Below are 26,611 nucleotides of genomic sequence, written 5' to 3'. Positions count from 1 at the left end.
ATTATTTAGTATAATCTTGACTAGGTGTTTTAGGTGGGAAAGGGATACCTTAATTTCACATAACTATGTCTACATGCAATTTGGAATTAGTGTACAAGAGGATAAATGCATTATACTGGAGCCCCACCCGAAAGCCATAGGTAGCATTCTTGTGTGGGTATGCTTAAAAAATGGAAAATAGCACCATTTGGGGAAATGGCCTTACAGGAAGGCTATGGGGATAGTAAATAATAATAATAATGTTGGTATTTGTTAAGCGCTTTACTATGTGCAGAGCACTGCTCTAAGTGCTGGGGTAGATACAGGGTATCCAGGTTGTCCCACGTGAGGCTCAACAGTTAATCCCCATTTTACAGATGAGGTAACTGTGGCACAGAGAAGTTAAGTGACTTGCCCACAGTCCACACAGCTGACAAGTGGCAGAGGCGCTTGTCAAACCCATTCAAACCCATGACCTCTAACTCCCAGCCCGGGCTCTTTCCACTGCACCACACTGCTTCTATCAATAGTAATAATTATAATGGTTCTTGGCAAGTAATGTCCTAAGCAATGGGGGTAGATAACATATCAGGACAGTTGCAGCGATTCTGCCATCAGTGCAGCTACTTCTGTTCTACCCTTTCTAATATTTTCCTCAGTGTTCCGGAACAAGGAAGGATGGGAAGAGACAAATAGTATATGTTCCCATTATCACGTTGGCAGTTCTCCAAACATACATTGCTAGAAGTAGGAAAATGAAATGGGTGAATTGCTTTTCTTTCTTCAGGTCCCTAGAAGGATTTGTTTCAAGTGGAAGAATCAGGCTCTACAACATTAAAACCAATGAAATGAGGGTATATAAGAAATTTATTTTAGAACTGAATATACAGCAATAATGTACCACATTTTCTTAGAATATTTCATGAGAAAAAATAGCTTTCAACATTTTATTTAAAAGACTAAGATTTCCACTGGGATTAAACTCTCAACTCAGTAACAAAATGCAGATTTCAGACCTCTGATTCTGAAAGATGTTTTCAAGCATTAAAAACTCATTATTCTTCCAAAGGCTTGAAAAGAGCTATTTAAAAGTTTCATTAAATATGTTGTAAATATCAGAGAAGCAACCTTTGTTTTGATGGTGTAATAATGAATATGATTTTCAGCCTAAATACAGTAGATGTTTATAACTAGCTTTATAAAAGTTCAGGATTGTATATAACAAGCACAGGTTTTACTAAGCTTTCTGCAATAACATTTGTACAAAAAAAATATCCCTCAACTGTACTTCCTTTGTGTACAACAATCAGAGCATAGCAAAGTGCTGTTTCAACTGTTTAATTAAATGTTGAGTGTCAACATGATCTGGAAATGCTACTTCTGATTTCTGAGCAGCTATATAACTTCTCTGCAGATCTCCAACCTGTAAAAAAAAACACCAAAATGAGATTATAAGTACAAATTATAAGCATAAATAAATTTGTATATATTATACCATCATGTTTTCAGTTCCAGAAGAGTGTTTGTTGTTTTTAGGACAATATAGTATGTCATTGTTACCATCACCACTTACAGTTACTGAGGGTCCACTGTGCATTGTTACAGAGGAGTAAGACATGGTTCCTCCCTGTGAGAAAGTTACAGTGTGCCTCCTAAATTACAGAATAATGTAACTAGTAGCCATTTCTAAACTCCACTTTATAGCTCTTTTAAACAACCCACTGAATAGTTCTTTCTTGTGAGCACAGCTGGATTTGTGTGCTGAATAAAAATATTTATATGCAATTTGAAGTAAAGCTTTACTTGAAAGCACCTAGGTGCACCAAAACCTCTTTCTTAATGTTAACATAAAAGTATTAAGTTTTAATTTCAGACAAGGAAATTTAGTACTTTAGAAAGTTGCCCTAACCCATCCATAAAATAGTTATCAAGGCTTTGACTCAGAGATTAAGTGTTTAACTGTTAGTGGGTTTTATCTCTTTCCATCCTGTTTCCTTAAGATTACAAGACACTTTGGGGAGTAGCAATGGGAAGGAACATCTTGCCATCCTTCCTTTTTCTCCATCTGATGCACACACAATGCCCCACTTATATTGGGAGTCCACTTCCTGGGTGAGAGATGTTGATGGTCCAATTACTATTCACGGAGCTGATTAAGGGTAGGGTATTTCAGATATGGGCAGACATTTTAGAACAGGATAGTGGCTAGCAAAAAATTATACCTGGCTGCAAATGTTTCAACCTCCACACTCATTTAGAAATGATGCCCTCATATTTTCTTAACCTTTCTTAATTCCTTCTAAGCCTCTTCATCTCTTTAGGCAAAGAGGATTTTAAAATATCGACAGCCAAATGCACCCAGAGTTCGCCCATAAACTTAAACCCATATGAAAACCTCACCAAAAGACAAGGTAGTTTATTAAATTGATTTACATGCTACTTTCTTTAAAGAATGATCCGACTTCTATGAGACCCTGGATAAGTACATTTTTGCACATCTTTAATAGTAGCAGAATTGTTTCTCTCCAGTACATTTCTGAGCTAACAAATTGTGGATGATTTAACAACTATTATTAATTGTACACAAGTTGTTGATGATAGCTAGAAAATAGAATTTTGATCATTATCTCAAATATTCCATCTGTGAAATAAACACTGGCTTCTGCTTAAGCAGATGCTTTTTAGAAAATATGACAGTGACTAAATGAATTTTAAAATATAAAGAGACAGCCGGTTTTAGATAGATCAGCACTTAATCCCCAAAGACCTACACATTCAATCCAAAAACTAAGCAATAAAACAAGCTTAATTTGAGAATTTTCTTATCTAATGAACAGTGCTCTGCACATAGTAAGCGCTAAACAAATACCAACATAATTTATTTTACTAATAAAGAGCAAATGATAAGCAGATCACATTAATGAGTACCTTGTCAGAGAGTGCTGCAAAATTAAAATGTGGTTCATACATATGGGGTGCTAAAGATGAAGCAGTCTGTAGCAGTGCTCTTGCCTATATGATATAGAAAAGAGAAGAATCACAATTCCACACTTGTACTTAGCAATTCGGTCTGTCCAGTATGAGAATTCTCTTGGATTCAAGAGAGCCCACTAAAACATACTGCTTCAGAATGGAAAAAATGATTCAGCCCTCCATTCACCTTTCTCTCTTTTTTCTTTTTTGGTATTTGTTAAAGTGCTTACTATATGTCAAACACTGCTCTAGACACTGGGGTCATACAGATTAATTAGGTTGAACACAGTCCCTGAACCAAGTAGTAAAAAAAAGCAAAAAGTAGTTTATTCCATTGTTTTCCACCCCAGTGGCAAGAATTTAGGAAACAGCATGCCTAGTGGTTAAAAAGCATGGGCCTGGGAGTCAGAGGTCCTGGGTTTTAATCCCGGCACTGCACGTGACTGTCAGCTGTGTGACCTCGGGAAAGTCAGTTTAACTTCTCTGTGCCTCAGTTACAGCATCTATAAAATGAGGAATAAGACTGAGTCTACCTCAGCCTGAGTCCAGTGCCTGGCACATAGTAAATGCTTAAATAACCATAAAAACAACACATGGGTGCACAGTCTTAATCCCTTTTTTGCAGATGAGAGAACTGAGGCACAGAGATGTTAAGTGATTTGCTCAAGTTCACATAGGCAAATGGCAAAGCTGGGATTAGAACTCAGGGCCTCTGATTCCTAGGCCCCAGCTCTTTCCTCTGTCCATGTTGCCAACACCATCATCACTGGTACTCTGATTCTCTTTCCCTCTTCAAAACCCTACTTAAAACTCACCTCCTCCAGAGGCCTTCCCAGACTGAGCTCCTCTTCTCCCTCTACTCGCTCTGCCATCCCCCCTTTACCTCTCCGCAGCTAAACCCTCTTTTTCCCCTTTTCCCTCTGCTCCTCCACCTCTCCCTTCCCATCCCCACAGCACTGTACTCATCCGCTCAACTGTATATATTTTCGTTACCCTATTTATTTTGTTAATGAACTGTACATCGCCTTGATTCTATTTAGTTGCCATTGTTTTTACGAGATATTCTTCCCCTTGACTCTATTTATTGCCATTGTTCTTGTCTGTCCGTCTCCCCCGATTAGACTGTAAGCCCGTCAAACGGCAGGGACTGTCTCTATCTGTTGCCGACTTGTTCATCCCAAGCGCTTAGTACAGTGCTCTGCACATAGTAAGCGCTCAATAAATACTATTGAATGAATGGTATTTATTGGGTGCTTACTGTGTGCAGAGCTCTGTACTAAGTCCTTGGGAGAGCACTATACAACAGAGTTGTCAGACACATTCCCTGTCCACAATAAGCTTACAGTCTAGAAGGGGAGACAGACATTAATATAAATGATTTATAATATCTAATTTATATATAAGTTCATAAAGGCTATGGCTGAGGCAAATATCAAATGCCCAAAGGTCAGAGATCCAAGTGCACCGATGGTGCAGAAGGGAGAGCCGGGGAAATGAGGAATTAATTGTGGAAGGCCTCTTGAAGGAGATGTGAACTAATCCTTTAAGCTCCATGTGGGACCTGATTATCTTTTATCTACCCCAGCCCTTAGTACAGTCCTTGACACATAGTAAGAGCTTAAAACCACAAGTATCATTATGATGATGATGATAAATATAAATTTGTACTGTGGGAAGATGTTCCTTCATAGTTCCATCATGTTTCATTTAAATCATATATTGAACACATTTATTATGGCAGAAATGAGTGTACTTTAATATGTAACTTCTTTAGGAAGGGCTGGGCTGGCGCAGAGAACATAATGGATTCTAGGGTAGGATTAGGACCAAAACCACCAGGAGTATATGTGAATGCATCTCATGAACTATTTTAGATAATAGGTGAAATACTCCCTTGATCTTGCTCCATTTTTGGCCCTCCATGAAAACAAGAAATGCAAAAGGGAAAATGCCTGGGACCTAATAATAGAGTTTCAATGGAAACATTTCTCCACGAAGAGATGGCCTCAGTGGAATACAAAATCACATAACTACTTAGGGCCATATAGATCCCTTTAAACTCTTGTTTATTCATTTGAAAAATCACTTGGGTAAAGTGGAGCCCAAACCTAGTTAAGTAAATGTAAATTAAATAAATGTGTGTAGAATATGATTCAAATTGGGGAAAATATTAGAACACTTTAAAGAGAATTTTTACATATATAAAGTAGCCTATGAATGCCTCTTTCTTGTTAGTACATAGTCATTTCAAATGAATCATTCTCTACTTTGATTTCTCACAGTAACTTTATGCAAGTTTTATTAAAATGTGACTTGTAACTAATGAACTTTAAATAAGTGATTAACTAGAAATATTTTATCTTCACTTAGGGGAAAAATACTCATCACATAAGAAATTGATGCCAAATTTGCATCTAGCAATAACCTAAAAAGTTAAAATTATCATTTAAAATTATCCTAGGGTCATTCAGTGCTAGGATATTTCTAATGTAAGCCCTAAAAATATGTTATTTAGAATCCAACTGACTCAAGAGTACATAGAAAAGAGAATTCATTGGCATTTTTCATCTGACATATCAAAGCTATTTTAAATCCAAATAAGAGTAGAAAGGAAGAAAATATTTGTTTTAAATTTGAAATTAAAATTACACATTAAAGTAGAAATTCCCTTGGAGAAACTACTTTGCCTCGTTTTAGAAAAGATATCGCCATGTGGTGTTGAGTTTACTAACCTGTTCCACATGGCCCTTTCGCATCTCGAGTACAGCCAAGTTATTGTAAGCTTCGGCATGGTCATTATCATTAGCCAGGGCCAACCGGAAACACTGATAGGCCAGGTTTAGGTCTCCTATTCCCTACAAAATAAAATACTTTTATATTTATTCACATAAATACTTTTCCTCTGATTTCCTCATAGAAGTCCTTTCCATGTTAGAAAAACAGGAACATCATATGCTTATTATGGGAATGCTATGAAAGCTTTGTCTAAGAAGATTAATTCTTAAGCTCCATTCATTCAATAGTATTTATTGAGTGCTTACTATGTGCAGAGCACTGTATTAAGCACTTGGAATGTACAATTCAGCAACAGTTAGAGACAATTTCTGCCCAATGACGGACTCACAGTCTAAACGGAGGAAAGAGACAGCAAAGCAAAACAGAACAAAACAAAAACAAGATATCATCAAGATAAAATCAAAGGGTTGTACACCTCTTTAACAAAATATATAGGGTAATAATATATACAAATGAGCACAGTGCTGAGGGGAGGGGAAGAAGAGCAGAGGGTGAGGGGGGGAAGGGGAGTAGAGCGAAAGGGGGAACTCAGTCTGGGAAGGCCTCCTGGAGGAGGTGAGCTCTCACTAGGGCTTTGAAAAGGGGAAGAGTTTGGCAGATGTGAGGAGGGAGGGCATTCCAGGACAATGATAGGACATGGACCAGAGGACGATGGCGGGATAGGTGTGAATGGGGGACAGTGAGAAGGTGAGCGGCAGAGGAGCCGAGTGTATGGGGTGATCAGTAGAAAGAGAGAAAGGAGGTGACGTAGGAGGGGACAAGGTGATGGAGAGCTTTGAAGCCAAGAGTAAGGAGTTTTTGTTTCGTGCAAAGGTTGATAGGCAACCACTAGAGGTTTTTGAGGAGGGGAGTGACATGCCCAGAGTGTTTCTGTAGGAAGATGATCTGGGCAGCGGAAGGAAGAATAGACTGGAGTCGGGAGACACAAGAGGAAGGGAGATCAGAGAGGAGGCTGACACAATAATCCAGTCGGGACATTATTAGAGCTTGTACCAGCACGATAGCAATTTGGTTGGAGAGGGAAGGGCGGATCTTGGCAATATTGTGCAGGTGAGACCAGCAGATGTTGGTGACAGATTGGATGTGTGGGGTGAGAGAGCTGAGTCAAGGACAACACCAAGGTTGCAGACCTGTGAGACGGGAAGGATGGTAGTACCGTCCACAGTGACAGGGAAGTCAGGGAGAAGACAGGGTTTGAGAGGGAAGATAGGAGCTTTAAATATCATAAATCTGTAACTGTACATTAATATGTGATTTTCTGGATTTAGTAATTTTGGGGCTCTGTTTTCAGACTATGCTTTTGTACAACTACTTCTCCTGGGGCACCATGACAATATTTTAAATATGTATCCTACCACAGCTATGTGTCCTAAGTTATACCAGACATCAGCTGCTTCCTCTTCATTTTCAGCCAAAGAAAGGGCACGTTCAAATGAGGTCAGAGTCATATCATACTGCTGGGCATAGAAGCAGCAAAGACCCAGATTGTTAAAAAGCTGGCAGTTATAAACACCCATCTGCAGAAGTCTCCTTTTCGAAGAAGAAAAACAGGAATTATTTTTTTTTAAAAAAACAGTTCTTTGTTTTCCTGAATTTAGCAATTTATCTTGAAATTTAAAGGCTAATCTTTCAAAAAGATTAATGATAATGGGGGCAGGCTAAATGACAATACAGTGTTCTACTTTATTCATATTAATGTCTTTCTCCCCCTCTAGACGTAAGGTCATTGTGGGCAGGGAACGTGTCTGCCAATTCTGTTGTATTGCACTTTCCCAAGCGCTTAAAACAGTGCTTTGCCATATTAAGTGTTCAATAAATACTACTGATTGATTGATTCAACATAAAACAAACTAAAATAAGGTTAAAAGGACTTTACTTTTCTTTGAACTTTGAATTCTTATTAACTTCTATAATGATATTTTGAGACTGTGACTAAATTCTTTATCTCTTGGGATTTTTATATTTTACTAGGTGAAACAAAATTATATTTAATGTTCTGCCCTTGAAATAACATCACTATGTTTCAACTTGTCATAGAAGAGTTCAATTTTGGCATAAAACTTGGGAAGCTAATTAGTCAATCAATCGTACTCTTTGAGCACCTGTGCAGAGCACTGTACCAAGTGCTTGGGAGAGTTCACTATAACAGAGTTAGTAATCGTACTCTTTGAGCACCTGTGCAGAGCACTGTACCAAGTGCTTGGGAGAGTTCACTATAACAGAGTTAGTAAACATGTTCCCTGCACAATGAGAGTAGAAGGCATCAAGCTAACATCCAGTAGTTGCTCAGACCTCCCATTGCAGCTTAGATTTGAAATTTAGTCCCCACATTTTTTCTTAAATTTTCATGTTACCTACTGTAGTTCTGTTGAGCCATCAGACAATCAAATCAGGATGATTATCTGCTTCACAATCTATATGTAGTTAACTGAAAGTTCTTTCTCCTAAATTATACCTCTGTGTTACTTTCAGTGTGTGTGAGTGAAGCTTAAAAGATCTATGCATGGATACACAGGGCTCACACTCCAAGATGGTGGCTCACACAACGGGGTTCATGCCAGCAGCCTCCCCCTCCATTCTTTTTATGCTATTTGTTAAGCACTTACTATGTGCCAGACACTGTTCTAAGCACTGGGGTAGATAGAAGTTATTCAAGTTGGACATAGCCCATGTCCCACATGTGGCTCACAATCTTAATCCCCATTTTACAGATGAGGTAACCAAGGCACAGAGAAGTTAAATGACTTGCCCAAGGTCACACAGCAAACAAGTGGCAGAGCTGAGATTAGAACCCAGGTCCTTCTGATTCTCAGGCCTTTGCATTATTCACTAGGCCAAGCTGTTTCTCTTCTCCTATTCCACAATTTAGGAAGTTATAGTTGGGGAAAAGGAGTGTTAAAGCTCTTAGCATGGACAAAGAAATAGTTACTACACTTCAAAGAGAAGGGAAAGAGTAGCAGCCTTTGGTGCTAAACATTACAGCAGTTCATCAGAGGATCAACCAATTTCTGTGGTTCCTTGGTTCAGGGATGGTGTTATGGGATTGCGGGGAGCGGGGAGGGTGTAAAGGGGTACCAACTGCTTGAATCCCAACCATAGGGGACCTCAGTTAACTGGTGTATTTGATGATAGCTGGCTCCAGTCCACACATCCCTCTGCTGCGGGGAATCGTTTTTAGAAAAATGTCGGTCCATATTCCCCGACTCCTCAAGAACCTGCGGTGGTTGCCCATCCACTTCCTCAGCAAACTGAATCACCTTACTATTGGCTTAAAATCACTCAATCACCTTGCCCCCTCCCTTCTTACCTCACTGATTTCCTAAGACAACCTGACACACTCACTTTGCTCCTCTAATGCCAACCTTCTCATTGTACTTTGAGGTCATCTATTTTGTCGTTGACTCCTCACCCACTTCCTGCCTCTAGCCTGGAACTCCTTCCTCTTCCATACTAACAGACCATCGCTCTCTCCACCTTAAAAGCTTTATTAAAATTACATTCCCTCCAAGACGCCTTCCCCGACTAAGCCTTACTTTCCCCTATTCCCTTTCTCTTTTACGTGGCCCTTGCACTTGGATTTGTACCCTTTATACACTTGATACTCAGCCCACCCTCAGCCCCACAGCTCTTATGTACATATCTGTAATTTATTTTAATGTCTGTCTCCTCTCTAGACTGTAAATTCCTTGTGCACAGGGGACATATTTACCAATTCTGTTATACTGTACTCTCCTATGAACATAGAATAGCACTCTGCACACAGTAACTGCTTAATAAATACAATTAATTGACTGGTGAAGGAAGAAGGCAGTCACCTGGGGCTGTCAATTTTCAGGGTTGAAAATCTGGCATTCCAGGAGGGGGATACCTGGGAGAAAGAAGTCCTGACTGGACTCTGAGGAGGTGGTATTAAGATACTATTGTACCTCATACCCCTTATTCCCCTTGGCCTCCCCTCTGCTAGAGTGGACCCAGTCCCAACCTTGAAGTGATTACTCTTGGCCTGCCAAATCTCTAGCCCACACTCTGTGATGATAGGAGAGAAAACTTTTTGTCTACTCTGGGTGCTCACTTGTCTAATGTCAGATATGCTCAGGATCCTCAATTTCTCTTAAAATATTGAAGCACAAACTAGACACGGTATTGTCAGAAGGAAGATGGTTGGCATCATGGACTTCCTTATTCTTTATGGTGTGCATTCAGGGGTACTGACTCCATGATTAGATTAATGAGGACAATCTAGAGGACTTCATAAGGTATTTTGCTTCTGATGAAGCATCTCTGAAATCCCAGGGCATTTCCTCCCAAGGATTAATTAAGCACACATCAGGATGTCTGAACAGCAACCATAATTCAGAATCTCCCTGCCATGCTCCAAACCAGGCCTATGATTCTTCATGGCTTTGATTATGGTCCTGACTATTCCAAGAGGTTAAAAAAAAATAAACATGCATATACTATTTCTTCTTGACAGTTTGTTTACATTGTGAAAAGTACATCAGTAATGACGGAAAATAAGTTAAGACTGCAGAGCCATCCCTGCCCTGCACAATTCCCAGTTGCATTTATAATACAAAAGTGAAAGAGGCTAGATAAGAAAAAATATCATCTCCTCCACCGTACACTCCTTTATTATATTTTTTTCATATTCTTAGGAGATAAATTTGATCATTACTGATATCAAGCCTACCTGTAAAACCGCAGCGCTACTTCAGGTTGATCAGAGTAAAAGTGGTTGCTTCCAATGCATGCAATGGCTTCCACATGAGTATTGTCCTGTTTTAAAACATCTTTGTAGTATTCAGCAGCCATTGAGATATTGTTCATTTCCTGTTCCCCATTAAAAAAAATAGTTTTATTTTATTTTACTTCTATACTGGCATTCAAAATTGCAGTGTGATTGAAACTGAAAAGTAACAGGAACGAAAAGCAAAAACAAGCAAAATATCTAGCATTCCTAGTGCAATCTCTCAAAACGAGAGATCTTAAAGTTATACCATATTCTTAAGTTGGGAGCGAGCCAGATTTAGCATCTCTGTTTTACAGATGACAAAGTAGGACACAGTTAATAATTCCAGTGAAATGAATTCCCAAAACCCCTTCAGGGTCAAAGACAAATTTGGGTTCAAATTTACAATTGCTAGTTGCAGCCCTGCCCTCCAGGCCCTATTTTTCCAACAGCAAAAAATGAAGACCCCATTCCCAGCCTCAAATGACTAACGAATAACATTAGGAAAGGTGAACTGAAAATATTCCCTTTTCACGGTGATCCAAAGTGAGGTTCAGCAAACCTTGGAGTGCAAATAGCCATTGGCCCATTAGATTGTAGGCTACTTAAGGGCAGGGATGTTTGCTTCTGATATCCTTTCCCAAATGCTTAGGACAGTGTTTTAGACTCAGTACAGGCTCAATGAATACTTTTGATTGATTGAAGTACATGAAGGAAAAAGACATTTCCTATTCCATTCTCTCTCAATTTTCTAATTCAGCTCATGTCTAAAAGGCTTACTTTTGAAGATGAAATTCAATGCAGTGCATTTCAGTAACTCATTTCAAAAAGCCCATCTTGCTGTGCTACACTTAGTGACCTTTGCAATGGCCCTTCTAAGAGTACTCATTGTGGATTTTAGTTAAGGAAATTTAAAACAGTGATTTTAAAGTCTGCAAACTTACCCCTTGTTATTTAGAACAAATAGTTCTGTGAAAATGCGTACATATTTTCAATAAGCATCTTAGTTAGATTGCGATTAGGGAATTAGGGGATGTTCTTTTAACAACATGCCACATTATCGATGCGAGCTTGGGAGCTTGTGCAGCAGTGTAGCAGCAGAACAAGTGAGTACTACAGTGCGAATTTCCTTAACACAAGGTTTTGCAAGAACACAACCCTCTCTTTAGAGCAGATCTTGGTGCATACTTTAATCTTGCTATTAAGTAATTGTATTTTTACAATTATTATTTTCATACCAATTTTCAAAACCCACAACTTCTGAAGTAGAAAAATAGAAAAATTTTCTAGTATAAGGTTTCTAGTTCCTACACAGCTTCATTCCGAAGTACAAACTGGGGGGAGAGAGGGGAAGTCCTTTGCCTCTGGTCCACTATAACAGTCACCTGCTTTAAGGGTGGCTTTCAACAGCAAACCTTAGCTTCAACAGATGATATTTAATCCTATTCAATAATTCAGTTATAGACAAAAGGAACGCTAAACAATGATAGGACTAGCTTAAAATTTTCACCTAACACCAGATGAAAAAAGATGAAAAATGAAAAAAAAAAGATAGGAAATAGAATGGGACTAAGCAGCTTCTTACAGATCTCCAGAGAACACCGCAAATGAGATGTGGAAAACAGATTCCCTGAGGCAAATATAATGCAGTCAGCATCTCAAAGTAAAAATCTTTAGTAATTAAGCTTTGACTCTGTTGCCACCCAATGAGGAAAATAATATCCATTTTAAAAGTGCTCCTTTAAATAAAATTTTCATAGACATTATTCTACATTTCCTCATCTTAGCTCCTTTAACCTGTTATATCAAATAAAAATAGAACTCCATCATTTTTAATCTTTCAAATTTTCCCAACATGTCAGAAAGGGAAACAAATGAAAATATTTTTAACAATCATTAGTATTTTCAAGAAACTTAAAACAGGGTTAGTAACGTCTTTTTAAAGTCCTATTAACTAATTTTTCATTCCTAAAGTAGAATTTATGGAACTTTGAAACCTGCCAAGAGCACATTGTATTCAATTTACAGTATCATTCTAGGAACACTTTTACGGATACAAGAAATTTTTTTATTAAACCAACTTGAAAATATGTTTCTTAGCTATAAGACCTGATAAAAATGGTTCTATTATTTCACCAAATCAAAATAGTTCCACTTTTCAATTTGCCTTTACTGGTAGTCCACATTTAAAAGTACAGGCAACCTCAAGCTGCTTTGCTAGGGAAATCTACCAAGTTGTTAATAATTCAGTCTGGTGTTGCAGGTAAGTGAGAACTTTGTGCTCTAGGCTCAAAATTTATATTGTGAACATCTAGAAATGGATGGGTGTTATAATGTGAATTTCCTTAATACAGGTTTGCAAGAAAATACTAGGGAAGCCAACATCAGTAATAGGCTCAATCCTGGACGTTTTCACGTCTTTTGACTGGAAGGTTTTATGCATCTGTTGGTTATGTTATGTGAAAAAATAATTCTACTAGTTTCCTTTTACTGCTTGCAATTTTTTGAAATTACTACTGTGTTTGGATGATGCCAACTCATTTCCCAAATACACACACAGTTCTAGTTCTCCATTACATATTGACTTTTAGAATATGCTCTACCTCATATGTTCTGGCAATTCCACAAAGGAGGGATACCTCTCCAGGAAATTTATCTAGACCTTGTTTGAAAAGATTTAAAGCTGTCAGCGGCTGATCCAGGCGAAAATACACCTGAAACCAAAGCATATTTCAAATGTCATGGTGAACATTTGTTTCATAGTAATGCAACTGCTACTTAAGATTCTCAGCAACACCCAGAAATGGATTACATTATTGTATCTGCTTTGCTTTATTATGTACTGAATTTGAATACTAATCCCATACTCAATATTTCCATCCTTTGGTTGAGAGTTAGCAATGAAAGCATTAAAATGGAAAATTTCCTTACATTAATATAAGAATTCCTAAAACAAATTGAAGATAAAAAATGCACATAAATTTAATTTGCCTAAAGGCAAATATTTTTCTAATTTCTTAATATATGTGCAGATTCTTCATTATTAAGTAGTTTTCTTTCAGCCTGAGGATTAGAAAATCAGATCCTTCCGAAGCCTTGCCAGATTTATATTAGTGGCAAATTTCTATCCATTAAGATGTGAAAGACAGAGAGTAATAATTGAACATTAATTTCTGTCAGTCAGCAGAAAGTCATTATTGTATTGTCCAATTCAAGTCTTCAAATTGTTTAATAAGAATGTAAAATTTAACATGCACAGCATCAAAAGAGAACTCGTTTGAGAGATTCACAAGATGAAGCTTTGACAATAGTGCATACTGTAAATCAGTATCATTTTCATTTTCACCTGAGGAGTCTAAAGCAGTTTTCTTCACCTTCTTTTTCCAAAAATTTTTAATATGCCCACTATAAGTGAAAAGTTTCTAAAGCCTCAACAAAATGGCGCTGTTTTTAACGCACTAGCCCCAGCATTTATGCCCTAAATGTCTTAGTATTGGGATAGAGCACTTAGCTCCAATCCTAGGGTGCTAGAAAACCACATGGCAGCTATCAGTCTCTAGTGCTGTCAAACTGGCCCCACCCCAAGCATTACTGTGGCAGCTGGTAGGAGCAATACTAAAGGTGTGAGGGGTTGACTGAGAGATTCTTCAGGAAGCACGGAAGGTGGGATCCAATGACCCACTATTTTGGGGAAAGGGGAGATAGCCAGCATACTTCTGTCTAAAAAGTTTATACCTGCATAGGGGGATTAATCTGTGATTAGAGGCTATCCTTTTGAATGAAAGGGGTCTTACAAAATGTCCTTTTTTCATCAAAAAAACCCCAAAAGTAAAGTCTGAATTTGGTAAGCCTCTTGAGAGTTGTCTTCTACTTTTATTTCAGTCTTCCCAGAAGATTAGTTGTGGGTAGGAAGCATGAGCCTGGAAGTCAGAGGATCTGGATTCTAATCTTGACTCCACCTCATGTCTGCCATGTGACCTTGGGCAAGTCACTTAACTTCTCTGTACCCCAGTTTCCTCATTTGTAAAATGGGGATTAAGACCGTGAGTCCCATATGGGACAGGGCCTGTGACTGATCTGATTACCTTGTATCTACCCCAGTGCTTAGAACAGTACTTGGCACATAGTAAGCACTCAACAAATACATTTATTATTATTATTACTCTCCCAAGCACTTAGTACAGTGCTCTGCCCACAGTAAGCACTCAATAAATATGACTGACTTTTATTGTGTGCCCCCAAGCATCTGATACAGTGCTCCGCACACAGAGTTCAATAAATACTGATAATGAAAAAAACTTTCAACTGTTTCTCATGAGCAGGCTTGAATTCAAGGAATTTCTCCTAAAATAATGCATTCAAATTAAAAATATTTACTTACTTTTGCCAAGTAGAGGAATGTGTCTACCATCTCCTGCTGCTTCAGGGCAGATTTAAACTGTTTTTCTGCTTCACGGTACATTCCTAACCTAACAGCAATTATAAAAAGATTCATGGATTCTATAATAAAAATTAAAAGCATTGCATTTATTCATTACAAAAAATTTGAATCAGCTGAGGATCAAATTAAACACAGCCTCCCTGCTTTCCTTGAATATGGATGTTAAACCAATGATACAACAGTCAGTGATCTATTTACTGCCTCTCTCATCCAAGGCCTCTGTGACCCGCTAAAATCAGCGTGTCCAGCCAGAAGCTACAACTAAATGGATGCTATGTCTCTAGCAACCCCAACCATTTCCATTCCCTAACTGCATCTTCCCATATTTTATAGAAGTGGAGGGCAAGAACAGTAAGTGGAGCTTGGAAGAAGGAAATTAGCCAAGGAAATGCACACTATTTCTAATCCTCTTTCACGTCTTTTTTTAAGTCATAATAAAAACATACACTACCAGTCCACCTATCTACCATATAGTATATACCAAATCTATCCATTGAGTTCTGTTGAATTTTAATCATTTTTCAAATCCTTTTGTCTAAGTCTGTCAAGAACTTTTTTTATCATGTATACTAGGTGGTAGTTCAATTGTCCTAGAATTCTCCAGGTCTCAGGGTTTAAGTAGGGAAAAATATATATTGTTTTTGGAAGTAGTGATAGCAGTGTGCACTGGGGTAGAGAGAGGAGAAAGGTCAGAATGAGCAAAAGCCACAGAATCAGGCTTGTGATGGGGAGAGAGTTTTCTTCAAAATGTGCACACCTATGCCAGGGTAAGAAAAGGAGGATGAGAATGAGCTAATACTGCAGACAGATAGGGGAATTTCTTCTTTGAAAGGAGTGTCTGGTGGGGCAGGAAGTAAATAATATCAGGACCTGAAAAAGCTAGAGATATAGGCTCCTGATGGGGAGTGGAGAGTTGTTTCTATGAAAACGACAGGATCCAGTTGAGAAAGGAAGAGGTAGTCATTGTAACTCATTGATTGCAATGGAAATAAGAGATGCAGTCTCAAGTGCCCTCTACCTTTCTCTTTCTTTTCCCCCTCCCTTTTTTCTTTTTTTTTCCCCCTGTTTAACAAATCCCCTCAAATCCCCATGTTACAGCTGCCCCCTTGTTTTGGGCACAAAAACTTTGTAAAAATGTGGGGCAATTATATAAGTAAATTCAGTATACTTTATCTCTCATGCCCAGGAAAGGCTCATTCCTAATAACATTATGACTCAATACCCAAGGAAGGGATCAGATCTAAAATTCTGAGAAATTTCATCCTATTTAAATCCCATAAAGGAATCAAAAGAGGCTTTACCGGTAGTAGCATTTCCCAATCTGCACTTTCCACCACCAGTCCTTGTACTGAGAATGCTCAGTGGAAAGGGCTGCCAAGTCCAAAGCCTTTGAAAACAATTCATTTTAGTTTTAAAATGTTTGCACTTGTAGTCAGTAATACAATAAATATTGTAACAAAATATTTAATAATAATAATAGTAGCAATAATTGTTAAGTGCTTACTATGTGCCAAACACAATGCTAAGCGCTGATAGATCAGATCAGACACAGTTCCTGTCCCACATGGAGCTCACAGCCTAGGGGGAGGAGGGAAGAGGAATATCCAATTTACTGACAGAAAAACTGAGGCCCAGAGAAGTTAAGTGACTGGCCCCAGATCATACAACAGGGAAATGGCACAGCTAGGATTAGAACCCAGGTTCTTTGACTCCCAGGCCCATGCTCTGTCCATTAGACTATGCTGCTTCTCAAAAATGAATCAAAACGAAGGAAACATTTAGGGAAGTAGGTCATAAAGCTCAGTCTCCCCATTATTGAGGATTTTGTTATGTACTTTTCAATAATGTATGACTCAAATCTTTCTCTAGGTTATAAACACCTTGTGGACAGGTAATGTGTCTACTCTGTTGTACTGAACTCTACAAAGTGCTTAGTATAGTGCTCTATACATAGTAAGTGCTCAATAAATACCATGAGCAAAATCCTTGTGAAATAGATATTAGAATCCCCAATGAGAAACATGTCAACTCTAATAATAATAATAACAATAATGTTGGTATTTGTTAAGTGCTTACTATGTGCAGAGTACTGTCCTAAGCACTGGGGTAGATACAGGATAATCAGATTGTCCCCATGTGGGGCTCACAGTCTTAATCCCCATTTTACAGATGAGGGAACTGAGGCCCAGAGAAGTGAAGTGACTTGCCCAAGGTCACACAGCTGACAAGTGGCAGAGCTGAGATTCAAACCCATGACCTCTGACTCCCAAGCAAGTGACTCCCAAGTGACTCCTTCCACTGAGCCATGCTGCTTCTCTATGAACTCTACAAACTGCCAGCCTAGTCCAATGTCCACTGACAACAATTAAGGAAATGTGACTTTATTTTTCCCTTTTTCATCTTTGATCGAGATGTATCACAAAAATTGGTTTGTGCAATTTTGAAGTCACATAACTGGTGACTTTTCATTTTCCTCTAGCACCAAGATACTTTTAAGTAGAGGTGAAGAATATGCACTGTTCCACAAAGTCTCCTTAGCTTTAAAGTCAAAAGATATGAAAGATAAATATACATATTTATGTTGCTGGGACATGCATAAAGACCTTTACTTTCAAGGATCAAATTATTTTATATCTTTACAAATGTTTCAGGTACTCAAAAGTGACTACTGCTCTACTGAGAATTCTTCCTATATCTCCTGCAATTCTAGAGTGAACATAATAAGTTACTATTATAGGTGCCAACTTTTCATTGTCTGTGTGGGGGTGAAAAGAGGAAAGTGTGGGGGTGAAAAGAGGAAAGGGATGAGGACTAGGAAGGGATGGGCTTCAAAGAGCTAATACGCTAGAAAACCTCCATTTGGGGTTTTTTCTATCCTGATTGGAAACTCTCAGACTGGGTAGAAATCTGGGTTGAACAAGTCTGGTAGTCTCGCTTAAAAAGCAATAGGGGCAATTGCCCCATTTCATCTCTAGAGGAAATGTGCTTACCCCTTATCATTATTAATATTTTTGAGAACTCATGAAATGCTCTGAATCTGGAAAAGAGAACAGGTCAGGCTCATTTTTTTTTTACATAGTGAAAAAGGAATGATGCCAGAAGCTCAGGGTGTCCAGTACACACACCACCACCTTGCTTGTTTCTCTTGTTTTACCCAAATTAAGGCCATTATTGGGAGCAAGGGATCGTATCTACCAACTGTATTGTACTTTCCCTAGTGCTTAGTACAATCCTCTGCACAAAGGAAGTGTTCAGTAAATACCACTGATTTTAGCCGAGACAGCCAAAAGAGACTTCATTCTAAAACCTTGGGAACTATGGAAGAAACACATTCCCTGCCCACAGGGAGATAGACTCATACTGGGGAGAGAGACCTAAAAATATTTCCAAACAGAGGAGATTAATGACTGATTGTACACCTGAATAAATGTATTAAAAGTGCTGGCAATAGGTATAAATAAGTTTATAAGTGCTAGAAATGACTGGCTGATGGGTTTATTATACAGCTTAGTGTGCTGGGAATTAACTGGGGAAGGTTAGCTCAAGGTGGAATTTTTGGACAGTTGTGACTGAGGGAGAGTTGTGTTCTGTTAGATTTGAGAAGGGAGAGAAGGAAGGGGAAAGGGAGAGAGGGAATTCCAAGATGGAACAAGACATGACATGACACCTTGAGCTCAATTGGACAGGGATATTGTGGGGTTTCGGTAGCATTAGCGTTTAAGTGGTGATTTTTCCATTTCTGCAACCCTCTCCAGATACCCCTCTGTGCACTGCCACCATTGTATTCTGAATCTGAAAGTCCCTCACATCATAATGGTGCCGTGGGTGGCCACAGGTTCCTGAGCACCTGCACCAAATTGCAGACCCCCTAAGAGATCTGATCGAATCCAGGACTATTTCTGGTAATGGACTGCTTATTATTACTGCTGGTGAAGTGCAGTGTGGGATTTTTATTTAATTTTATTTCATTTAAGGTATTTAGGAAGTTACCTCTCCTAAATTTGAAGAAGAAAACACACAGCAGATTTACACAGCATTTGCAACAACCCTCCATCAACAAACCATACAGGAGTACTCAAGATACATAATATTTTTAGAAATTTGGGACTCGTTGAAATGTCAGAGAATAAGAATTTGTGTAAAAGAAAGTATACCAACTTACATTCTTCACATCGTTTTCATGGTGAAAAATGTATTCAAATAAAGCCTGGAAGAGAGAAGTTTTAAACCAAAGGTGTTTAAACTTTAATATTACAGCTATTTTGACAACCATAGATTTTTATTAGAATAGCATATTCCCATGTATTATAGCATAAGAGAGCCTCTCCTCCTTCCCTCCTCATCATCATGGTCTTCTAAATTGGGATATCTGCTGCCCCTGCCTCAAAAGAATATTGCAAAGACAAAATGAAATAACCAATGTTCATTCAATCCGTATTTATTGAGCACTTACTGTGTGCAATGTTAAACCACTTTGGAAAAATAAATGTTATATTATTAAATATTGCTCTTTTAAAGACCATAGGTGTAATGAAGGTGTCTAGCAGCATGGCATAGTGGATAGAGCATAGGCCTGGGAGTCAGAAGGTCATGGATTCTAATCCCGACTCTGCCACTTGTCTGCTATGTGAACTTGGACAAGTCGCTTCACTTCTCTGTGCCTCAGTTACCACATCTGTAAAATGGGGATTGAGACTGTAAGCCCCATATGGGACAGGCACTGCGTCCAACCCAATTTGCTTGTATCTGCCCCAGCGCTCAGTACAGTGCTTAACAAAAGGAACTCCACATAGGAAGTGCTTAACAATTACCATTATAAGTATTACTTTTAGACCGGAGTTCTAATCCTGGCTCCACCAATTGCCTGCTGTGTAACCTTGGGTAAGTCACTTATCTGTACCTCAGTTTCCTCATCTGAAAACAGGGATTCAGTACCTGTTTTCCATCCCCATTAGACTGAGAGGTCCATGTGGGACAGGGACTATGTCAGACCTGATCATCTTGTATTTGCCCCAGCACCTATTTCAATGCCTTGCACATAATAAACACTTAACAAATACCCCAATTATTATTATTCCTTTTCACACATTAAATGAATCTACCCCCTAGGACCATAAACCAGTGGAGAGAAGATAACCCACTCTCTTCTGAGTTACCCTGCCACTCCTAATGCCTATTTTAATCAAAAAGATTCCCTTTCCTTAAGTGGGAAAAGAAGCATTTAGTAAGTAGATGATCATTTTATGGTATTTAAGTGCTTACTATAGTAATATGTCAAACACTGGTCTCAGAGCTGAGGTAGGAACAAGTTAATTAGGTTGGACACAGTCCCTGCCCCACATGGGACTCTCGGTCTACATAGGGGGAGAGCAGGAGAACTGAGGCACAGAGAAGTTAAGTGAGTTGCCCAAGGTCACCTAACAGGAAAGTGGCACAGGGGAATTAGAACCCAGGCCCTCTGACTTCAAGGCCCAAGCTCTTTCCACTAGGCCACACTGCTTGATTTAGGTCTTGTATTGCAGCTATCTACCTTGAACAGGCCTTAATTGAGAGCTTTAGACCTCATGATGTAGCTAATTAGAAGTGGGTACACCAATTCTTCTTTAGTGACAGGGGATTATGAACCTGTCGAGGTCCCCTTATCCAGCCTTGTGACTCCTTTTGTTGCTGTAGTATGTCACTATTCATCTTTTAATCATGACAAGCACAGAGGAAGACAGAGTTACACATTTTTAGTTGCATCTGGTCTGGATTCTCCTTCATGGATTATATTATCATAGTTCCTAAATTTGGTTACCCCTAATCATGGTTCTGTTTACAATTCTTAATTTTTTAACAAGATTCACTATGCCATTTTAAAAGTCTTCAATATAAGGAATCACTGGTTGTTACGCCATGAAAGGGCCATTTTTCTTACTTCTGAGGTAAGTTCCCAAGAGTAAAATTCAGTGGAATATGCACGGCAAGTGCTCAATAAATTTATTCATTCATTCAGTCGTATTTATTAAGTGCTTACTGTGTGCAGAGCACTTTACTAAGCACTTAGAAAGTACAATACAGCAATAAAGAGAGAAAACCCCTTCCCACAGCAAACTCACAGTCTAGAGATGAGCTCACATGTTGTGGATGATGACGTTAACCTGAGTGGACAGTAGACTGTGAACCTGTTATTGGGCAGGGATTGTCCCTATCTGTTGCCAAATTGTACACTCCAAGAGCTTAGTACAGTGCTCTGCACATAGTAAGTGCTCAATAAATACTATTGAATAGACCTCAGTTGTGCAACCGGGCCATAAACATATCTGAAAGCCCCAACTTTCAAAATTAAAGAAAATAGATCTCAAGAAACCAATATTAAACAAGCTGTTAAAGAAAACCTTCCAAAGTGTAGGATCAAAAACAAACTGAAAAGTACTCTAGAGATTCAAGAGTATATTTTAAAAGTCTTGATAATTATCAATACCCATGGTTTCTAATAAGTAGTTTTAAATTACTGTGATAAAATAAAAAATCCATGTGTGACTAGCCTAAGTGAAATAGTCATGGCATCTGATTTTGAAAGAGCTGAAGAGAAGGCAAAAGCATCTAAATTAATTGTGTGTGTGTGTGTGTGTGTGTGTGGTTGTGTGAAAACCCTTCTGCTTCACGATGGAATTTTTTTATGGCATTTGTTAAGCACTTACTTTGTGCCAGGCACTGTACTAGGCATTTGGGTAGATACAGCTAGTCAGGTTGAAACCAGTCTATATCCCACATGGGGCTCACAGTCTTAATCCCCATTTTACAGATGAGGTAACTGAGGCATGGAGAAGGTAAGTGACTTGCCCAAGGTCACAGAGCAGACAAGTGGCAGAGCCGATATTAGAACCCAGGTCCTTCTGACTGTGAGGCCCCTGCTCAATCTACTAGGTAAGGCTGTTTCTTTATGTGGAATTTGCACATAATCCCTGGCTCTTACACAATTTAACATTTGAAAGACTCTGGAAGATAAATTCATTATTTATTCACCCCTCCTTCAACCCTACCGCACTGAGGGACATATCCGTAATTTATTTATTTATATTAATGTTTGTCTACCCCTCTAGACTGTAGACTCATTGTGGGCAGGGAATGTGTCTACCAACTCTGTGCTTCGTGTCTACCAAGCACTTAGTGCCATACTCTGCATAAAATAAGCGCTCCACAAATACGTTTCATCAATTGATAAAGCTTGCATATTTTAACTATTCAAAAGTGACCTTTTTTGCATTTAAACATACAGATTTTATATACATGATAAAGATATAAACATACACATTTAAAAGACTATAGATAAATATGAATAATCAGATTAAGAATTTATAGATATCCAAAGGGTTTTGCTTCCCATGGCCACAATTTTCAAGGGTTTCACTGAAGTTTTTCAACAAGCAAATTAAACAAGCATTTTTCTCTTGGGAGGATGAGAAGTCAGAGGATTCCAAATCCAGAAGAGGTTTAAGAAAACCCTGGTGATTGGTTTTTGGGTCCTAAGGGCCAAAGGATCACTAAATGTACATATTATAAGAGAATTAAGTGCCCAGAGAGAGCATGACAGCACTCTACCAGATGCTATTGAGAAAAACAAACTCTCTTATAAATGACTCCTCCACACATAAATGACTTTACTTACAGGATGAAATTAAACTGAGTGGATAATAGACCTCAGATGGGGCTATAAAGCAAATGTTGCTGCCAAAATTGAAAAGGAAAATACCTCTCAAGAAACAGACATTACACATGTTGTGAAAGAAAAAGCTTCAGAGTATAGGCTCAAAAACCAATTATAGTTTTAACGACTTTATCGCTCTTAGACAATGGAGCTATACCAAGAACGTGATTTCAAGTAGAGACTTCATAATATCTGGCATGCTGAGGCGGGACTGCTGGTTAGTCCAAAATTCCAATTAACTAAAAGTCAGGGCTGCCCTGGAACCACTTTCAGATGAACAGAATACCTCACTGCCTGCTAAGCTAGACTGCCCAGAACAGTCCGGCCAGATGATCTAGGGAAAATGCATTTAGCTTGACCTCATAAGCACTCCTCCCTCCCAGCAGGGAAGGCGCTGATCTTTTCCCCTTCAGAGGAACAATATGATTGGTTACTAAGGCTTTTCAGTTGGCAAACTGAGAGATAAAGAGCTTTTACCCTAATCCCTTAGCCTGAAAAATATGTTTATATTAATATAACCTCTCAGGGATTTGCTAACCAGGAGGTACAAATGACTGTAAGTGGGAAGTGGCTGAAATCAAAATGACACAAAAACTATCATGTGTGAGGGCAATGTTGGCTACAATTCACAACAAATAATATTTCTAACACTTCCCTAAAAGAGGGCTATTCATTGGAAGATAAGCATCTCATAGAGCAATAATAATAGTAATTATTGTACTTGTTAAGCACTTAGTATGTGCCAAGCACTATTCTAAGTGCTGAGGTAGACACAAGTTAATCAGGTTAGACACAGTCCTGGTCCCACATGGGGCTCACAGTCTTAATCCCTATTTTACTGATAAGGTAACTGAAAGTGACTTGCCTGTTTTGTTTTGTTCTGTTTTGCTTTGCTGTCTCTCTCCCCCATTTAGACTTTGAGCCCGTTATTGGGCAGGGATTGTCTCTATCTGTTGCTGAATTGTACATTCCAAGCACTTAGTACAGTGCTCTGCACATAGTAAGCGCTCAATAAATACAACTGAATGAATGAATGGACACAGCAACCTTGTGGTCACATTGAAACCCAGGTCCTTCTGACTCCCAGGCCCATGCTCTATCCACTAAACGCTGTGTTAGCAGAAAGTAAATTCTTGTAAGTTCCTCCCTTAGACTGTAAGCTCCCTGTGGGCAGGAAACAGGTCTACCAAATATGTTATATGATATTCTCCCAAGTGCTTTGTATGTGAATCAGCACACAGTGAGTGCTCAAAAGACACCACTGATTGACTGACCAAGGAAATAGGAGGCGATTGCCTGAGAATAGGCAGCAATTGATACATGCCTTTCTGTCACTCTCAATATAAAGACAGGATCTAGGTTTAGTTTTAGCTTTAGTTGCATGCCTCTTCCTGTGCTGGGCTGCCTTCCTTTTACTGAAGCACTTGGGACTGACAGTTTCAGGATGAGGCTGCTCTTCTTAACAACTTGGCTTTTTAGATAGTTTTCTTCACTGGAACACAGCTTTGAAATTCAAATCCAAGCCACTGCCTTGGATGTAAGCCAAGCTTATAATTTTGAAGCACCATAACAGAAGGAATTACCTGCTTATTTTCACACCTAGCAAAGCAGTGCTTAATTTGGAAACTTCAAAGTGAGGTGCAATTGAGACATATTTTTTTATGTTATGTTGGTATTTGTTAAGCGCTTATTATGTGCCGAGCACTGTTCTAAGCGCTGGGGTAGACACAGGGGAATCCGGTTGTCCCATGTGGGGCTCTCAGTCTTAATCCCCATTTTACAGATGAGGTAACTGAGGCACCGAGAAGTTAAGTGACTTGCCCAAAGTCACACAGCTGACAAGTGGCTGAGCCGGACTTTGAACCCATGACCTCTGACTCCAAAGCCCGTGCTCTTTCCACTGAGCCACGCTGCTTCTCAATCCTTTAAAAATGCTCAATCGGCTACCATTTTTCTTCCTTCTGTCCCTTGCTCATTCCAAAAACTGAAAGCTTGACAAATTCCCCTATAGTTTAGCAAACTTCAATATCTCTCAGATACAGGGAAGCAATGTGGCCTGGTAGAAAGAGGACAGGACTGGGAGATGGTGGAACTGGGTTCTAATCTCTGCTCCGCCACTTACCTACTATGTGACCATGGGTAAGTCACTTAACTTCTCTGTGCCTCAGCTTCCTCATCTGCAAAATGGGGATTCAATGCCTGTTCTCCCACCTACATAAACTGTGAGTCCCACGAGGGACCTGATTTTTATCTTGTCCCAGCCGCTTAGTACACCCTTGGCATATAGTAAGTGTTTAATAAATACTAAAATTATTATTATTATGCTATTAGATAAGCAAAGAATATTCCATCCCTTTTTCTCAGAATGGTCTAGCTAGTTTCTCACTTCTGATATGGAGCTAGTGAGAGGGAAGGGAGGGGGCAAAAAGATAGAACATTGCATTTGTGTGACAGAGATTGAGAATCATTTAAAATAAAATGAAAACATTAAAATGGCCTAGGATTTGGTGGAAACTGGAGAAGAGAGAGGATTGAAGTAGCTCCAAGGGGATTAGTGTGGGCAGGGAACATTTGGTGAGAAATGACGATTAGGACAATTAAGTTATTTGAGGAAATGGGAGTAGGTAGGACGGAACCAGAATAATTTTTATTTTATGCAACCTCTGAAAATTTGAAGATATTTTCCACATGCATACAACATGGTTTTTAGCATATTCCTTCAAAACTTTACTTGGAGTAAATAGGCTGAATTTCCCTTTGCAGTTTACCAAGGTTTTGTGGACTCTGTCAATTCACAACTAGTGTTTTATAATTCTGAGTTCATGTACTATGGGCCCATCTACATTGCAATCTGAAAATTTTGCTTTTTATTTGTAAAAAAACAGCATATGATGTGAAGAATAATGGTCCTTTAGACATGGATAATTTCCTGTGTCTGCTTTTCAAATGCTAACAAAGCTATTTTCAGTCTCAAAACAACAAAAAAAGATGATTATTATTATTGTGGTATTTGTTAAGAACTTACTGTATATCAGGCACAGTTCTAAGTGCTGATGTAGATACAAGTTAATCAGGTCAGACAGTCCCTGTCCCACATGGGGCACATAGACTAAGTAGGAGAGAACAGGTATTGAGTCGCCACTTAACACATGAGGAAACTATGTGCTCTGCACATAGTAAGCGCTCAATAAATACTATTGAATGAATGAACTGAGGCCCACAGAAGTTAAGTGTCTTGCCCAATGTCACATAGCAATCTAAGTCTACTAGCAGAGCCATAATTAGAACAAAAAAGATATAATTATAAAATGGGGTGGATATTTTCCATTCAAATTTGCTTCAATGCCAATCCTCTGAGGGTACAGACTGTGTCTACCTACTTTACATATTGAACTCTCCCAAATGCTTAATACAGTGCTTTTCACTGTAAGTGCTCAATAAATAAATAATTGATTGATTGATGGGCATGCCCAGTGTCAAACCAGACAAATAAAAGGCATTTTGAAGAAATAAGAAAATATGATTGTAAAAAACACTTTTTCATAATCTTTGGGGCTTGTGATTGAGAAGAGTAGGTTCCATTCTAGAAACATTGTTAATAGAATGCAAGCTCATTAAGCTGCACTTTGTGCATTTGAAAATCAGATAAGTAAACCTGGCCCTTAGGAATGCTCTGATCAATAGGAGGCTCAAACACAGGTAGGAAGTAGGAAAAACTTAGATGGTAGCTTCCCTCATTGCTTGCCTCTTCACCCACTCTCTCCATCCCACTTTGGCCCAAGAGAGATGGCTATTGAGCAGAAAATTTGAGGTTTGAACAAGGATTTGATGGTAAAAAATTATTTTAACACTTTAACAACATGAGAAGCAGCATGGCCTAGTGGATAGAGCATAGATCTGGGAGTAAGAAGAACCTGGGTTCTAATCCCAGCTCTGCCACTTGTCTATGTGACACTGGGCAAGTCACTTACCTTCTCTGTGCCTCAGCTACCCCATTTGCAAA

The 26,611-nt window shown here is 38.8% G+C and overlaps 1 protein-coding gene across 6 annotated transcripts in view; it reads right to left on the bottom strand.

Moving 5' to 3' along the window:
* Nucleotides 1-1,167: 1,167 nt before the first annotated feature.
* Nucleotides 1,168-26,611, bottom strand: part of TTC8 (tetratricopeptide repeat domain 8) — a 42,985-nt gene continuing 17,541 nt past the window's right edge. For 2 of the 6 annotated variants that reach the window (XM_029074353.2, XM_029074355.2), the window contains 9 exons: nucleotides 19,081-19,125; nucleotides 16,220-16,305; nucleotides 14,859-14,946; nucleotides 13,081-13,191; nucleotides 10,439-10,578; nucleotides 7,104-7,278; nucleotides 5,685-5,807; nucleotides 2,908-2,991; nucleotides 1,168-1,402 (listed from right to left, as the gene is read on the bottom strand). In XM_029074353.2, the coding sequence (XP_028930186.1) occupies nucleotides 1,286-1,402; nucleotides 2,908-2,991; nucleotides 5,685-5,807; nucleotides 7,104-7,278; nucleotides 10,439-10,578; nucleotides 13,081-13,191; nucleotides 14,859-14,946; nucleotides 16,220-16,305; nucleotides 19,081-19,125 (969 nt within the window). In that variant the 3' untranslated portion in view covers nucleotides 1,168-1,285. The remainder of the gene's footprint in view (nucleotides 1,403-2,907; nucleotides 2,992-5,684; nucleotides 5,808-7,103; nucleotides 7,279-10,438; nucleotides 10,579-13,080; nucleotides 13,192-14,858; nucleotides 14,947-16,219; nucleotides 16,306-19,080; nucleotides 19,126-26,611) is intronic. The other 4 variants (XM_029074357.2, XM_029074359.2, XM_029074358.2 and 1 more) reach the window with 3 other exon arrangements.

This window comes from Ornithorhynchus anatinus, chromosome 1, assembly GCF_004115215.2.
Source record: "Ornithorhynchus anatinus isolate Pmale09 chromosome 1, mOrnAna1.pri.v4, whole genome shotgun sequence".
Lineage (NCBI taxonomy): Eukaryota > Metazoa > Chordata > Mammalia > Monotremata > Ornithorhynchidae > Ornithorhynchus > Ornithorhynchus anatinus.
Note: the sequence above shows the minus strand (reverse complement) of the source record. Positions and strands in the feature narration are given on the sequence as shown.